The sequence below is a fragment of the Cnephaeus nilssonii genome (genome assembly GCF_951640355.1).
Source record: "Cnephaeus nilssonii genome assembly, chromosome: 4".
NCBI classification, from domain to species: Eukaryota; Metazoa; Chordata; class Mammalia; order Chiroptera; family Vespertilionidae; genus Cnephaeus; species Cnephaeus nilssonii.
This window is the reverse complement of record NC_137075.1, coordinates 12,428,126-12,444,255: the sequence shown is the minus strand read 5'-3', so window position 1 is coordinate 12,444,255 and position 16,130 is coordinate 12,428,126. Positions and strand designations below refer to the sequence as shown.

General features: G+C 44.1%; 1 protein-coding gene across 8 annotated transcripts in view; it reads left to right on the top strand.

Moving 5' to 3' along the window:
* The window catches only part of SVIL (supervillin), a 273,866-nt gene extending 258,261 nt beyond the window's left edge, over positions 1 to 15,605 (top strand). For all 8 annotated transcript variants that reach the window (XM_079767917.1, XM_079767916.1, XM_079767919.1 and 5 more), the window contains 8 exons: positions 1,869 to 1,974; positions 2,616 to 2,823; positions 4,300 to 4,433; positions 7,624 to 7,779; positions 9,193 to 9,336; positions 10,846 to 10,970; positions 13,308 to 13,463; positions 13,563 to 15,605. In XM_079767917.1, the coding sequence (XP_079624043.1) occupies positions 1,869 to 1,974; positions 2,616 to 2,823; positions 4,300 to 4,433; positions 7,624 to 7,779; positions 9,193 to 9,336; positions 10,846 to 10,970; positions 13,308 to 13,463; positions 13,563 to 13,649 (1,116 nt within the window). In that variant the 3' untranslated portion in view covers positions 13,650 to 15,605. The remainder of the gene's footprint in view (positions 1 to 1,868; positions 1,975 to 2,615; positions 2,824 to 4,299; positions 4,434 to 7,623; positions 7,780 to 9,192; positions 9,337 to 10,845; positions 10,971 to 13,307; positions 13,464 to 13,562) is intronic.
* The last annotated feature ends 525 nt before the right edge of the window (positions 15,606 to 16,130 follow it).

Sequence of the window (16,130 nt, the reverse complement as noted above, 5' to 3'; positions counted from 1 at the left end):
AAGATGCTATTTTCTATTTCTAAACTTGGTAGAGATTTTTTTAAGTCTGGATCGGCGCTGGCAAGGGCTCCGTGGGTGAGGACCTCGCATGCTTCTGCTGGGAGTGTAACTGGAAGCAGCCATCCTGAAAAACAGCTTTGGCTCAAGAACCTTAAATGTTCATAAGCTTTAATCAGTTATTCCACTTACACAAATGCACCCTCAGGAGATAGCAGAGATTAATGTAAAAACTAATGTTTCCAACATCTGCATTCCTTAGACTAGCTCGAGTGGTTTTTCCAGACCAGGCCAGATCGCATCACCCCTGGCTCTCCATCACCCGTGGCCCACATTCTCAGCAGCCTGCCCGTGGTCTCCCAGCACCCTCATGGGCAGCCCTGCACATCTCTCCAACCTTCCCTGTTCTTGCACAAGCCCCGACTGCTCCAGTCTTCTTGCTGCTCCTCAACGCCTCTTCCTGCCCGCCCAGGGCCTGTGCACTCTTACCCCTGGATCTGTATGTAACTCTTTGCCCATATGATTCAGGTTTATGATGTTCCAATGTGCTATTTTTTTCATAGCACTTACTGCTATGTAAAACTACATGGTGGTTTTATTGACTTATTTATTATCTGTCTTTCCCCACAAGCTTGAAAGAGACCATATCTGTCCTGGTCTTCCTCCCAGTTATAGCCCAGAGCCAGGTTAACAACGGGCAGATACTACTACTACTACTAAAATCCAAGGTTTTGTAAACCTTCTTTCTAGGGTTTGGATTACCTGTGCCTCAGGTTCCATCCTTCAATACCAGTAATTAAGAACTGGCTCTCGGTGCAGATATTTTTACTATCTTGGGTGAACAGTGAACAATAGCAGGAGGAGGGAGAACGGAGGCATTTTCTCCGGAAACAGCACTACTCACTCAGCCTTCTGGATTCCTGAGATCCAATCCTCTTCTGCTGGGGACTACATTTTACTCACAGTCATTAGTGACCGTTGCTTTTTCATCTATTCGTAATAATGAGTAATTTCAACTGCCTTTTTTTTTTTGAAAGGCCATGAATGAATGCCCTCAAAATCATCTTTAGAGTTTTGAGTTTTAATCTATCCGATTGAAGCATTTCATTTTTTTATCAATCCAACAGATGGAAAATCACTTTAGGCATATAAAACACTGCCACAAAATGGCATTTAATTATGCAAAATGGGCCCTGAGGTTGACAAATTAACTCATGGTGAGAAATGCTTCCTACCTTCAGTGTTCCCGACTGCCAGCCTCAATAAACACTTCCCTCTTTAAGGGAAAACGTCTTGCCAAAGTAAGCGTGAGTTGACTCAACCCTGACGTTATTATGGTGCAGCTAACACCTGGTGGAAGACAGTGCGTCACCAGGCCAGGGGAGGCCATGGTTGGTGGACAAAGGCTCTGATCAGACTCTTGCAAATGTTACAAAGGAGACAGTTCTTTCCCCCAGGATTACTAAGTTGGTGATTAGTCATCCTCATTGCTCAGAGGTGTACTTTGTTAAAAATGTGTTTAAATCAATCATGTTACATTTATACCACAAAATACCATTTATATATCAAAATTCATGTTTTAAAAAATACTCAATAACAGACAAACTTTAAGTGGAAAAAATCAGGGTAGAAAGCAACATGAAACAATAATCATATTTTTGTTTGGGAAAAAAACATATCTGAAAAATACTTTGAAAGTAAAGTTATACACTAGATTTTTAATAATGGTTATCTTTAGATAATAGTATTGTCATTGGCTTTTGTTCCTGTTTCTTGTATTTTTTTTCACGTGTTCTACAGTAGGGCATATAATTTGTATGCCTTTGGAAAACCAGTGCAGGCTACTTATTTTAATGTGTTTAACTTGAAAGGTCCAGGTTCTCCAGGGAAAGGAGCCCCCCTGTTTCCTGCAGTGTTTCCAGGGGGGGATGGTGGTGCACTCCGGAAGAAGGGAAGAGGAGGAAGAAAATGCGCAAAGTGAGTCACTTTTACTGTTCGAATTAGATCCCCCCCCCCCTCTCCTCGAAGGTGTTTTTATAGGCGTGGGGGTTTAGAGTAAGTCTCTCTTCATATGGCCATGGCTTTACCACCGAAAGCCACCTGATGTCTGCCTCATAACGCATCTTTACGGGCTGTCACTCTCCCACCCCCATGGGTGGACCCAGCATCCAGCATTGTATGCTGGAGGCTGCAAGATTACTTCACCTTAAACAGAATCCTCACAGTGACTCTCTCTTTAAAAAAAAAAAAAAAAAAAATCAGTGGATTGCCTATTATAAATTATAAAATTTTTATTGGTCAGCATCCAAAAAAAAAAACCAACACAAAATAAACCATTAGCTTAAGAGGTTTTTTATATATGCCTATTCTGTGACTTACCTAGGCATTTATAAATTTTGTAAAAATGGTATCTCTGCATCATAAACTTTTGACAACCTATTCCTAACTCCAGAAGGAATTGTGTTCTGGGTTGGCAGTGAGATGGCCCATGGCCTCAGCCTCCACCTTCCCTTAAGTCAAAGAATGGAGTTTGCTGTTGACTGCTGAGGAGGGCCCCCAAAGGCCAGTCTCCCTGTGCAGCATACCTCCTCACCCTGTGCCGCTGGTGCCCCCTACAGGTGAGTGGAGGCTGTACTGTGTGCGAGGAGAAGTGCCCATGGAAGGAAATTTGCTGGAAGTGGCCTGTCACTGTAGTAGCTTGAGGTCCAGGACGTCCATGGTTGTTCTCAACGTAACTAAAGCCCTCATTTACCTGTGGCATGGATGCAAAGCCCAAGCCCACACGAAGGAGGTTGGAAGGACTGCAGCAAATAAAATCAAAGAACAGTGAGTGTTGTGGGCGTGAGGGCCTCTTCTGGAAGGGGGGTTACCTGTGGGACTCGCCGCCTAAGGCCAGAAGGGTTCCCTGGATTCCTAGTGGACATCCCAGTGCGTTTACAGTGACTTCACCATTGTCAGGGTCTAACATTCCAAGTGGATCTGATGCATCTCAGCCAAACCTTTCAACCTGAGGGCTTCTCCCACTTTTTGAGGGTTTATCTGCCTCTTTAAAAGGCAGAGTGAGGGGTGATGAAAAAGACCTCAACAAGTACTTTAGTTTCTTTATGGGTGTGACTCAGCTGTTGAATTATAAGCCTAAAAGTCCTGTGGTACTTAAACAGAGAAAATTTCAGATATCTTTTAGAAGTTCAGGGTTTAATTTTGTCATAACAGTGGAATGTTAAAAAGCACTTAGCTAATGAAGAGTTAGGAGTAAGATGTGCCTCTTTAGAGAACGATTGTATTTCTGCATTCTGGAAAGCAGCCCCCTAACAGAGTTATGGGATCCCTGAGGCAGTTCTCAGACACAGCCTACCACCGGCATTGACCACTTGCACAGAGAAAACATACGGTGCCATAGCATTCAGTGAGGCCCTCAGGAGGGGGCTGTCCCGGCCGGTCACCCGTCTAGAGGCAGGCTGCTGCTGGGGCTCTGCGCTTCCCAGCAGCTCATGCAGCGTGGACACTGCAACCCGACACAGAAATGCCAGTGCCCCCCAGTCATTCAGGAGATGCCCAGCGTTTCCTCAGTGAGAACTTGGAGGACCTTGTAACATCTATACAGTAAAATGAGGAGTTTCCCAGGGCCACAAGGTAAAATCCATTCTCTGGGCATCAAAACTTGTGGGCCTGCCTTCCCGGTGACTGCTCTAAAACCCAGCACTACACGGAGAGGGCGGAGAAGAGAAGGAGGGCCAGTGAACTTTCAACAGGCAGGTGGCTGTAGGCAAGATGTTTCATCTCAAAACACCATCCTGCAGGCCAGGGAGTAGGGAGGGATGATAAATGACATTCTGTTAGGTATTCAAAGGCATTCATGGCCCATCAGATTCTTTACATGGACCTCTGAAAAAACAACAATAAAAGAACAAAGAACTCATTCCCTCATTCATTTAACAACAATTCTTGAGCACCTACTTGGTGCCAAGCAGAGGTTTAGGGACTAGAGACTTGCCAGTGAATAAATCCCAGTTCTGTCCCCATGAAGCTTATGTTCCCACAGGAGAAGACCAGGAATAGTAAATATGTATATTACATATAGAAATGTGTATTCTATTCATTACAAATTACATGTAATTGTACATTCCTCTCTAAGGGCCACACCAACCTCTACCCCACAGAGCATGTTTTTATTCATTGGTAAGAATTGATTTAGTTAGAAAGTAGAAGAGAGATGGCGAACTCACCTGTAGATTTAATCTTGAATAATTTTGTGCTGTCAGTACTTTCAAAGCTTAATAAAAATGATTGGTCTTCATACAGATGCCCCCTGGAAGCAGGACTGCATAGTAGCAGCAAAGTGACAATACACGAGTGTGAGGAAGGCTCCGAGCCTCTGGGATTCTGGGACGCGTTAGGAAGGAGAGATAGGAAAGCCTACGACTGCATGCTTCAAGGTAATACCACATTCTGTAGCCTCTGGTCACTCATTTATGCAATACATATTTATTGAGCTATGTGCAGTGCATACAGAATTAAACCTAGGCTAGGTCCTCATGGGCCTACAACCCAACAAGGCTGAATAATTTGTATAACTAATTATAATGCCAAATAAAAATTCTGTGTCATGAAAGAGGTACAGGTGAAGGAGGTTGAGAATAAAAACTTAACAACATTACTTCTACCAGGAAAAATCACACCCAGCTCCACGGAGACACTGCATTTACATGGATCTGGAGATAGGTGAGACTTGAGAGGAAGAGGAGAGGAAAATTCCAGGAAACCAGATGAGCAATGACCGTGTGAACCTATGGAACTAGATGCGTTCAGTGTGGCCAGCTTCCAGGGTGCAGGGAAGGGGTGGAGTTTAACTTAGAGAGTGTGTCAGTTTTAAATGCAAAAATACAAAATATGTAAAGATCAAGTTAAATGCAGATTAAGATAAGAAGAAAAGCTAACAATTATTAGGCAGTTAGGATGATACAGGCACTGTAAGCACCTGATAGACCAGGGGTCCTCAAACTTTTTAAACAGGGGTCCAGTTCACTATCCCTCAGACCGTTGGAGGGCCGGACTATAGTTTAAAGAAAACTATGAACAAATTCCTATGCACACTGCACATATCTTATTTTGAAGTAAAAAAACAAAACGGCAAAAACACCTGCATGTGGCCCGCGGGCCGTAGTTTGAGGACGCCTGTATAGACATTAACACATTTAATTCTTACTACTCAACAAACACTCTTCCATTTTTACTAATGAGGAAACTGAAGGACAGAGAAGTTAATCAGCTTTCCCAAGATTGGACAAAAATGGACTGTACACATAGTCCCTCTATTATACTACCTCTCAATTTTTATAAATTTTTATAGTTTTTTTCATAATGAATATTGATGGAGAATGTTTGAAAGTACAGAGAAGTAAAAAAGAAAATAAGACACTTATAATCATATCTCTCAAAGATAACCAGAATTCACATTTCTCTGTTATACGTGCATTTATTTTTTTTTAATAAAATTTGCTCTGGCCAGTGTGGCTCAGTTAGTTGGAGCATCATCTCTTACACCAAATAGTTGTGGGTTCAATTCCCAGTCAGGACGCATACCCATCCCTGGTCGGGGCACGTACCCGAGGCAATCAATTGATGTTTCTTCTCTCTCTCATTGATGTCTCTATCTCTCTCTGTCTCTCTCTCTCAAATCAATAAAAACATTTCCTCAGTTGAGGATAAAAAAATAAAATAAAATAAAATAAAATAAAATAAAATAAAATAAAATAAAATTTGGATAGCAGCCCTAGCTGGTTTGGCTCAGTGGATACAGCATCGGCCCACAAACTGAAGGGTCCCGAGTTTGATTCTGGTCAAGAGCATGTACCTCGGTTACAGGCTTGATCCCCGGCCCTAGCTGGGGCACATGCTGGAGGCAGCCAAATGATGTTTATCTCTCACATCGAAGTTTCTCTCTGCCTGTCCCTCTACCTTCCACTCTCTCTGAAAATCAATGCAAAAATGTCCTCAGGTGAGGATTAGCAAAAAAATAAAAAAATTGGATAGCATTGTACATATTGTTTGTAAGCTGGTTTCTCTCTTTAGTTTATTGTGAACAGTTTCTCAAGTTGTTAATATTTAGACTTTAATGTCTGCAGGGCATACCATGAATGTTCTCTAATATATGACATTTTCTACTTAACCTGGCTCCTAAAGTTGGAAAGTTGAGTTTTGTTTCTAATTTTTCTCTATTATATAAACATAGAGTTGTAAATAACTTTTAAAATAATGATCTGAATTCATTCCTAGTTAAGGTAAATTCCTAGATATGAAATTGCTATGTTCAACTATATCCATATCACCAAGTGTACCCACAGAACATTTGTGCCAAGGTTCATTCACCAGCGGTGTACAAAAGTGTATTTCCCAGCACAGTCACAGACACAGTACATGACCTTTCCCACCTTTTCCAACATTGATGGGGGAAATGTTATCTAAACACTGTTTTCACTCATTATTGTAAACTAGAGGCCCGGTGCACAAAATTCGTGCACAGGGGGTGGGGTCTCCTCAGCCCACCCTGCACCCTCTGCAATCTGGGACCCCTCAGGGGATGTCCGACTGCCAGTTTAGGCCCAATCCCCGGGATCAGGCCTAAACCGGCAGTCGGACATCCCTTTCACAATCCATGACTGCTGGCTTCTAACTGCTCACCTGCCTGTCTGCCTGATTGCCCCTAACTGCCCCCCCTGCCAGCCTGATCACCCCTAACCGCCTCTGCCTGCCGGCCTGATCACCCCTAACTACCCCCCCCCCCGCCAGCCTGGTTGCCCCCAACTGCCTCCCCCCTGACGGCCTAGTTGCCCCCAACTGCCCCCCCTGCCAGCCTGGTCATCCCCAACTACCCCCCCTGCTGGCCTGGTTGCCCCAACTGCCCCCCCTGCCAGCCTGCTCACCCCCAACTGCCCCCCCCCCCCGCTGGCCTGGTGGCCCCCAACAACCCCCAGCCCCCCTGCCAGCCTGGTTGCCCACGCAGCCTGCTGTTCAGTCATTTGGTTGTCCCTCACTAACCCCCCTGCCTGCCTAGTTGCCCCACGCAGCCTGCTGTTCAGTCGTTTGGTCATCCCTCACTAACCCCCTGCCGGCCTGGTTGCCCCACACAGCCTGCTGTTCGGTCGTCCATCTGGTCGTTTAGGTCATGACAGCCCCTGGCTTTTTATACATTAGGATTAGAAGTACTGTTAAACAATTTCTATATGAATATTCAGCCATTTGTATTTCTACTTAGATGAATGTTTTATTTTTGCACATTTTCACTGAGGTATTTACCTTTTCACTAAATTTCTTGGTGTAGTAAGGATATTAAGTTTCCTTATTTTCCATTTTTTCACTTGCCTTTTCATTTTCTTTGTTGGTTTGTGGGTATTTTTGCAATGCAATATTTATTTTTATGTTGTCAATGCATAAATCTCTTCTCCTTTGATTGCTTCTTTTGCAATTATAATTAAAAAGGCCTCTCCACCTCCAAGTGCAGATAAACCCTACCTATTTTTATACTAATTCCTTTATTATTTTGTGTTTTACATGAATTCTCTAATCCCTCTGAAATTTACTTTGGTACATATTTTGTCTTTAACTTTGTTCTCTTTTCTTTCCAAGATCCTGGAAATTTTAACTTCACACCCCGCCTGTTCATCCTCAGCAGTTCCTCTGGGGATTTCTTGGCCACGGAATTCATGTATCCTGCCCGAGCCCCCTCTGTGGTCAATTCCATGCCCTTCCTGCAGGAAGATCTGTATAGTGCACCGCAGCCAGGTATGGCCCCCAGAGGGCAATGGTCATGGGAGCAGCAGAAGATACACTTTCCAAAAAGCCTTTCTCTTTCCCCTTTTCACTTATTAGGCAGTTTATTTGACAAGTACTCTGCTAAAACATTTTTTTTATATCATCTCATTTAATCTTCACACCTACCCCAAAAGAAAACTGGCATCCACCACATTGTATAAGAAACTCTGTTACCTAACTCACCCAAATACACCTGTTGGAAAAGGTTGAGTACAGCAGTATTGGGCCCTGTGGCCACATCTCTCCCTTTTATTCCTGAAGCCCCCAGCAGATTTCTGCCTACATCCCTTTGGCTAGAGCTCTGTCACATAGCCACCCCAGATGCAAGGGAGCCTGGTAAAGCAAGTGGCCCAGGGGCAGGAAGTTGGGAGTATCTGCTGAATTAGGCAAAGAGCAGTGTCCACCGTACCAAGGCTGCACAGCAGAGCCCCGACTCTCGCCCAAGCTCAGGTCTGTTTCTACTCGACCACCACCTCCAGACAGGACCTCTGTGCTCTCATTCTGGTTGGGACAGTCCCCGTCACCGCAGACTGGGCTGTGTTTATAGACCTCTCTGCCCTCCCTGCAGTCCAGCCCAAGGTCGGCCGCCCCTGCCTCATGGCTTCTCCCCTCTCCCATAACAAGAGCCTGGAACCACTGGCCGCCCAGGTCCCCATGTTAAAAGCTTGATGGGTGATGGGTGTACGCTCATACTGTGGGATAGATTAGCAAGTGTCTTTTAAAAAGGGAGGCTGCTCCCCATCCTCTCCATCCTCTGGCTCAGGATGGGTTACTAACCTCCACTTGGCTTTCCAAGTGTATGGATTTTACAGAATCCTGAAACATATGCTCGGACTCAGAGCAAGCTGGGCTAGCAAGTGAGGGCCCTATGCCGTGTGGAGTAAGAGCAGGCGGATGGTTTGATGAAGAGAAAAAGTGAGGAACACCATTTTTAGAGCTCATTCCTCTCTAAAAGAGCCATGAATGTACATCACCTGCGAAGCAGTCATACACAGGCTTGAACTCAGGCCCAGGGCAAGCATGAAGTACTCTCCAGGTGTTCATGGTCTCAAGAGATAAATGGTACTAACACCCCTTGAGTGGCATGCGCATTACCCCTTCCACTCTGAGCAGCCTATGGACTCCCAGAGGCCCACGGGCAGGTCTGCGGTTGAGGAACCAAGGGAGAAGGAACAGGAGGAGAGAGGAGGAGAGGGAAGGAAAGCGGCCTGTACCATCCGTGCCGCCTCTCTGCCTAGAGGCCCTTCCTCCCTTCCCCCTGGAAGTAACTGCCGAGGGGATTCTGCCCCTGGCAGAGGCAGCCTGGAGGGAAGCACCTGCTAGGCTGGGGAAGAGGGGCCTGGAAGGAGCCTCTGAGGGTCTGGTCTGTCCTTGCCCTCACAGCGCTTTTCCTTGTGGACAATCACCATGAGGTGTACCTCTGGCAAGGCTGGTGGCCCATTGAGAACAAGATCACCGGTTCCGCCCGCATTCGCTGGGCCTCCGACCGAAAGAGCGCCATGGAGACCGTGCTCCAGTACTGCAGAGGTGAGGCGTTTGCAGGAGGGGGCCGGGGCCGGGGCCAGCCAGGTACCCCTGGGGGATGGTGACCAGCATCGTTCAGAAGCTAGTGCCCAGCTGGTTTTCTGCAGACTTGGTCAGCGTCCCAGACCAGGCCTTCCCTTTCTGCATGTGCCAGCCAGCCTTGATGAAGCCTGGCAGACAGTGATACAACCAGTTTTCTTTCCCTTTAACTTTTGAGGCTTATTAATTTTCAGATTCATGTATTCTCAACTGCCAGCATGAATGAGATTTCATTTTTATTTTTCATATTGTGAAGCCATTTAACTTGTTGCCCTGGAGGTTAGAGGCTGCACAGTTGACCATGAACAACAAGGTTTGAGCTGTGAGGTCCAGTTATACCCAGATTTTTTTCAATAATTATACAGTTGGCCCTCCATATCCGCAGGTTTCATATCCAGGAATTCAACTAACTGCTGATCAAAAAGTATTTTCGATCCGCAGTTGAAATCTGAGGATGTGGAGGGCCAACTACATGCATTGTTCTACATCATTTCATTTAAAATAGGGGCCTGAAGCATCGTGGATTATGATATCTGTGGGGCGTCCTGGAACCAATACTCTGTGGATATGAAGGGGCAACTAAGTTTTGGGGGAGTCAAAAGTTATATGTGGATTTTTTTATCCACATGGGGTGTTTGTACCTTCAACCCCCTGTGTTGATCAGGGTCATCTACATTGTGGAATGCCCTGGACTGGTTAGAACCGTTCTGCACTCAGGATCAATCATGGTGTGGGACACGCTGGCCTCCACCGGACACTCTCCACAGGCAGCGTCACGCTGTTGTGGAGTAGAAAGCTCCCCCACAGGCTGGGAAGCCAATGGCAACCGTGTTACCATTCATTATTATTTTTAGCATGATAGCTAAAAAGAAAGGTCTATAGTCAACTCATGGTTTTTTATTATACTGTCCATCTAAAATTTATGGACTTTTATATAAACTGAAGATTTCAATAATTAGTGTCTTCTCTGAATTTTAAAGGTTTTATTGATTAGTTTAGTGTCACTAAGTATTCAATGGATTCTGTTCTTGAAAAGCTCTTTAGTAACAAATAACTTACTAAACTTCCCACCAAATGTTTAAGCTAAAGTGGCATATAAAATGCTGTCATTAGCTGTTTAATTCTCATTGAACTTGACGCTGCATTAGGACTACACTGAAGGCAGGAAGAAGAAACAGTCCCACTCAGAAGCACAGAGAGAGGCTTTCTCCCGTCCAAGGACACAGACACGTTTTGTCATGTTCAGACAGTATAGTCAGAGGGAGTACATGCAATTTTATGCAGTCGTATGCATAAAACGAACGTTATGTAAACATCATCCAAGTGTTGTTATGAAATACTCATAACTTCGATTTCAAGTATGAAGTCAAGAGATCCAAACAAACAAGAAAAGGTTTCAAGGGAAGTCAGAGAGAGACAGGGTCTCCGTGCCCACTCGGGGTCAACTGACACTGGCATTCTGTATAACCACAGGAAAAAATATCAAGAAGCCGCCACCCAAGTCCTACCTGATCCACGCGGGTCTGGAGCCCCTGACGTTCACTAATATGTTTCCCAGTTGGGAGCACAGAGAGGACATTGCTGAGATCACAGAAATGGTGAGCACACCCCTTCCCTGGGAGGGTGGGTCCCTGCCTGGTGGACTGTGGGTGGACTTTCCCTGAGGGAGAAGCATCCCCCTGCATTTTCAAAGTGAGAACATGTCTTTTCATTTACAGCATGTTAACAAGTCTGTGTAGAATTAGCTTAGGAAGAAGAAAAGCCTAAGGAGAAATCAATTGAAGAATTTTGGTAATTTTCTACATATAGTACTCAAATTAAAAACGGAAAAGCAAAGGCGAATTTAATTACTTTGAAAATATCCACAAATAAAAGCTGACATCTCTTCACTCTGTTAGCTAAAAATCTATTGCTTCTAAAGGGCCACATGAGGCACAACAAAGCTTGTGTTTCAGACGTTGACCTTGTATTACAGGAGATACAGAATAACTCTGAGATGCATTAATATATGCAGATAGCTAAGTGAATGAATGTATTATGAGTCACTCTTGATAAGGTACTGCTCACTATCTCATTAATATTCTTTTATGAGACCACCTGGTATTAGCACATGAGGCATTTATCAGAATCTCTATTGCCAAAAAATATTGTAAACCAGAATGTTATAATTTCCATCTGCACAGAAAAAAGGAAGCTTCCTGCAACTATATAGAATTTCTTAATTTCTGAGGTTTTTAACATTGCTAGCAACAGCAGTTCCAATAGTGTTTTGGGTGGGTGGGTAATGGGTTGGTAGGTCTGTTTTGGTTTTCTTTCTGTGTAGGAGAGCTGTTTTTCCGAGAAGGGCGGAGATGGCATGAGTGCATTTTATAGGAGGTCTGAATAAATTTAAACAAGAAAAGTTCATTGCTGCTTAACAACGGAGGAAGCCTTTCATAGTGCAGGCATCACTACCAGTGCTACCCTGTCTGTGGCCAAATGGACTTCATCTGCACAGGGAGGGCTCACGCAGCCTGCTGTCCAACACAGTCAAGGAGAAGGCTCTGTTCATGATAACTATGCGATCCACCAAGTTTTAAAGTTCTAGGGAATAGGAGCACTGTTGCTGCAGTCTAAGTTCAAGGCCATAAATCATGGCCATTTTTTGTATTCATGCTCCATCACCGGGGCTGGTGGAGGACTGTGCAATGTCTTGTGCAGGCTGCAGGCTTTCAGCCAATGAGCAGTTGGCTTCCCACGTCAACAAGTTGTAATAATAATGAACGTTCACTGAGAGCTTGGTCTGTGCCAGGAACTGCTCCAAGCACTTTACATTGATTTCTACTTTAATTTCCACAACAGTCTATTGAGATTAATCATATTATTATCCCCATTTTACTGATGACGGAGCGGAGGCACAGAAACAGGAAGCAGCTTGCCCCAGGTCTTGGGCTCAGGCTGGCTCTGAAACCCACCTCTTGACCACTAGTCTGTACCAGATATTGCTGCACTGCTGCTCAGTGGTTTTTTAAAAAATCCTGCCCTAGCTGGTTTGGCTCAGTGGATAGAGCATCGGCCTGCAGACTGAAGGGTCCCGGGTTTGATTCCGGTCAAGGGCACATGCTGGGTTGTGGGCTCAATCCCCAGTAGAGGGCATGCAGGAGGCAGCCAATCAGTGATTCTCTCTCATCATTGATGTTTCTCTCTCTCTCCCTCCCTGTCTCTTCTTCTCTGAAATCAATAAAAATATATTTTAAATAAATATATATATATATTTTAAATCCTGATTCAACCGCAGTGTATTCTAGATGCATTTTCTCCCCTTCTTTTTCTATTGTGGATTAAGAAACAGAGCCTGGTTGGGGGCGGAGGAGGGGGAGTGATTCCTTTTAAGGCTAATTATTTTTAAATATTGTTCAGTAGGCATCATTTTTTGGATGCTTCTGGTGTTTAGACTTCAAATTTAATAATCTTATGTGATAATTCACTCAAATGAAATCCCCTAAGCCAGTGATGGGCAACCTTTTGAGCTTGGTGTGTCAAACTTCGCCAAAAAACTGAACATAACTCGGGTAGTGTGTCACTTTGAGGAAAAAACTAACTCCAAGACTCTAGTCGCAAATGTTTCATCCTCAGGAGCAGCAAATGTTTCATCCTTGGCATGCGGCCGCGTGTCATCAGAAATGGCTACTCGTGTCAGTGCTGACACGCGTGTCATAGGTTCGCCATCACTGCCCTAAGCTTTTCTCTGAGGCAGCCCTGAGACAGGATTTGTTGGACCTTTGGGAGAAGTGGGGGGCTTTGAGCAATTCCTTTCCACTTTAGAGCCTGTTTGCCCCTGAGGGAGGGTCTCCAGGCTGGCACGCAGATCGGACAGGCTTGTGTGTCTGCAGGCACGTGATAGAGCGTGCTGAGATATAGGACACAGAGTTTCTCTGCCCCGCTCTCTTCTCTAGGATACGGAAGTTTCCAATCAGATCACCCTTGTGGAAGACGTGTTAGCCAAGCTCTGTAAAACCATTTATCCACTGGCTGATCTCCTGGCCAGGCCACTGCCTGAGGGGGTTGACCCTCTAAAGCTGGAGATTTATCTCACTGATGAGGACTTTGAGGTAAGTGTTCCTTCAGATAGGCCAGCAGGTAAGCCACATGGTGGGCTGGTACGGGAGGCCTCTTCCTCAACACATGGGCATTTCTCTCAATTCTTCCAGTTTGCACTAGACATGACAAGAGAGGAATTCAGTGCACTGCCCGCCTGGAAGCAGGTGAACCTGAAGAAAGCCAAAGGTCTGTTCTGAGTGGAGAGATGCTGGTGGAACCTGTTGTCACTTTCAATACCATTGGACCAGGAAGATGGATATTTTTTGGACCTGTGTTTTAAAAAATATTTTTTAATCAGAGATTTCAAAACCTGAAGTTATTAGCTCTACCGCTTGTCCTGTAGTTGTGTATTTTGTAAATGTTTAAGAGAACTCTTCGGAACTCTCTCCGCGATTCAGCAGGTAACGTTAATAAAATCCGCGGTGCAGCTCAACGGCACTCCTCAGCCCCCGGTTCCAGCTCAGTGTTGCCGATGTTTTTTAAGCAGTTCTCTTTATAAAGTGTTATTTTGATAGTTTATGGATTCTAAAATATATATATTTATATAAACACCATATAAATCAAATATGTATTTAACAAAGCAGTATGTATTCATTCACTTTTAAGATTTTTTGGGAGGTGTCAAAGTAGATGGAGTTGCTTCTGCCGATGCGTATCTTCACCGCGTTCAGAAACGTCTTCTTCGGCATGACGTTAGGTCTTACTTCTTCTGAGTGCTGCTTCCGGTGCTAAAACAGACAGAAAATGAGCACATTCTGGCATGGAATCTGTGCAAGTTCACCTTTCTACCTTAATATCTCCCCAACGTGTATAGTGCCTTGTTTTTATGTACAGTTTATATACATACAAGTTTGCTCTGCATTTTTTGATGATGGTTTGGAACATTATCTGCAATTTTACTCTAAAATAGTAGAAATTAAAAAAAACTTAATTTCTAATGCCTGTTGTTAACATTAAATATGTCATTTTGCAATCTAGGACCCCAAAATAAAAGCTTCAGAATAAACACAGCAATTAACTGATTGGTTCACACTGAATTCTAAGCATGTTCCTTTCTGAAAAATATGTTTTTTGCAAATGTTAGCCTAGTACCAATATTCCACCATTAAACAGTATTTGCTCTTTTAATTGCGTTTAGGGCAAGATTTTATACAGGGTCATAAGACTAAATAGACAGATATCCCACCCATAAAATTAATTATAAGCACTACATTAATGGCATATTTTTGTAAATCAGAAGCTTTAACAGAAGCTCTTTACCTACAACTATATCTACATCTCAAATTCAGGATCTCTGTGCCTTTTTAAATATTGAATATATAAGGCATTTAGAAAACTTAAAAATGAGCCAGAAAACTCTTCACAGGCTCATATGTTGTTAAAACCCTAGGTCCGTAGTTTGAACAAATTCTATGGACCTACTGTAAGTTGCTACTGCTCCCGCTTTGGTTTAAGTTTAACATATTGGATGGCATTTGCCTTAAACATGGTCGCTTACCTGTATGCTCTCACCATGGGACTATAACCCCTAATGGTCCCACCACCTTAAGACTATGTGATCCTGAGCAATCACTGATGTATTCTACCTACATTTCCTTTTTTTAAAAAATAAATAAATAAATAAAGGAGTCAATACCAGCTTTCCTGACCACATCACAGGATTGATGCTTGGTGAGGATCAAGTGGAAGCTCCTTAAATATTGTCAAATCCTAGGTACCTGCTGGCATTACTATTATTGTTACGGTAGCTGGCATAGGGAAGATGAAAGTTAAAGAATGGAGTCACACACTTAGAAATTATAGATTAAACCAAAATGAGTGGACTCTTCCAAAGAAATAACTGTAGGAGAGAAAGGAGCTCAGAGTATAGGCCCCATGGGTAGTAAGCAATGGGAAACAGAGAAGGACTTAAAGAGCCAGTAGGATGACCAGTGGAATGTGCAGAAGAGAGGCAGGGCCCCGGCCTGGTGTCTTGGTTGACTGGAGAATTGTCCCATATACCAAAAACATTGCAGGTTCGATTTCTGGTCAGGGCACATACCTAGGTTGTGGGTTTGATCCCCAGTCAGAGCACATGTGAGAGGCAACCAGTTGACCGATGTTTCTCTCTCTCTCTCTCTCTCTCTCTCTCTCTCTCTCTCTCTCTCTCTCTCTCTCTCAAATCAAGCATATCCTCAAGTGAGGACTAAGAAAGAGAGGGAGGCAGGGCTGCCGATGTCAGTTCAAAGAGGTCACCTGGATCTGTACATGCATGGAAAGTGACTCAGGTTGCCATAAGAGCTTCCATTAGGGAGCCTGCCATAGATATAGATAAGTGTCATCAGCAATAATCATTACCACCAAGGGCTTTCAAATCGTGTATATCGCCTTGTATTAAACATTGTCCCCCAGTGCTGTCTGTCAGTCTGCTTCCCGCCTCTTCTCTAAAAGTAGGGCTCCCCATCTTGCATTGCCAGTTCACCTCCTGCCTCTTTGCCTCTGCGTTGTCCCCATATCTCTTTCCTGCTTACAGAAGTAGATCCTCTCTTATGTGGTTTTTCTGGTCCCTTTCCATTCATAGCTGTGACTTGACCTTTGCATACTGGGAAAGCACCCAGGCTAAAAACTAGAATTGCTAAATCTGAACAACTTGGCCAAGGATGCCGCACCGTTCTCCAGAGCCTCTGGGAAAGCAAACT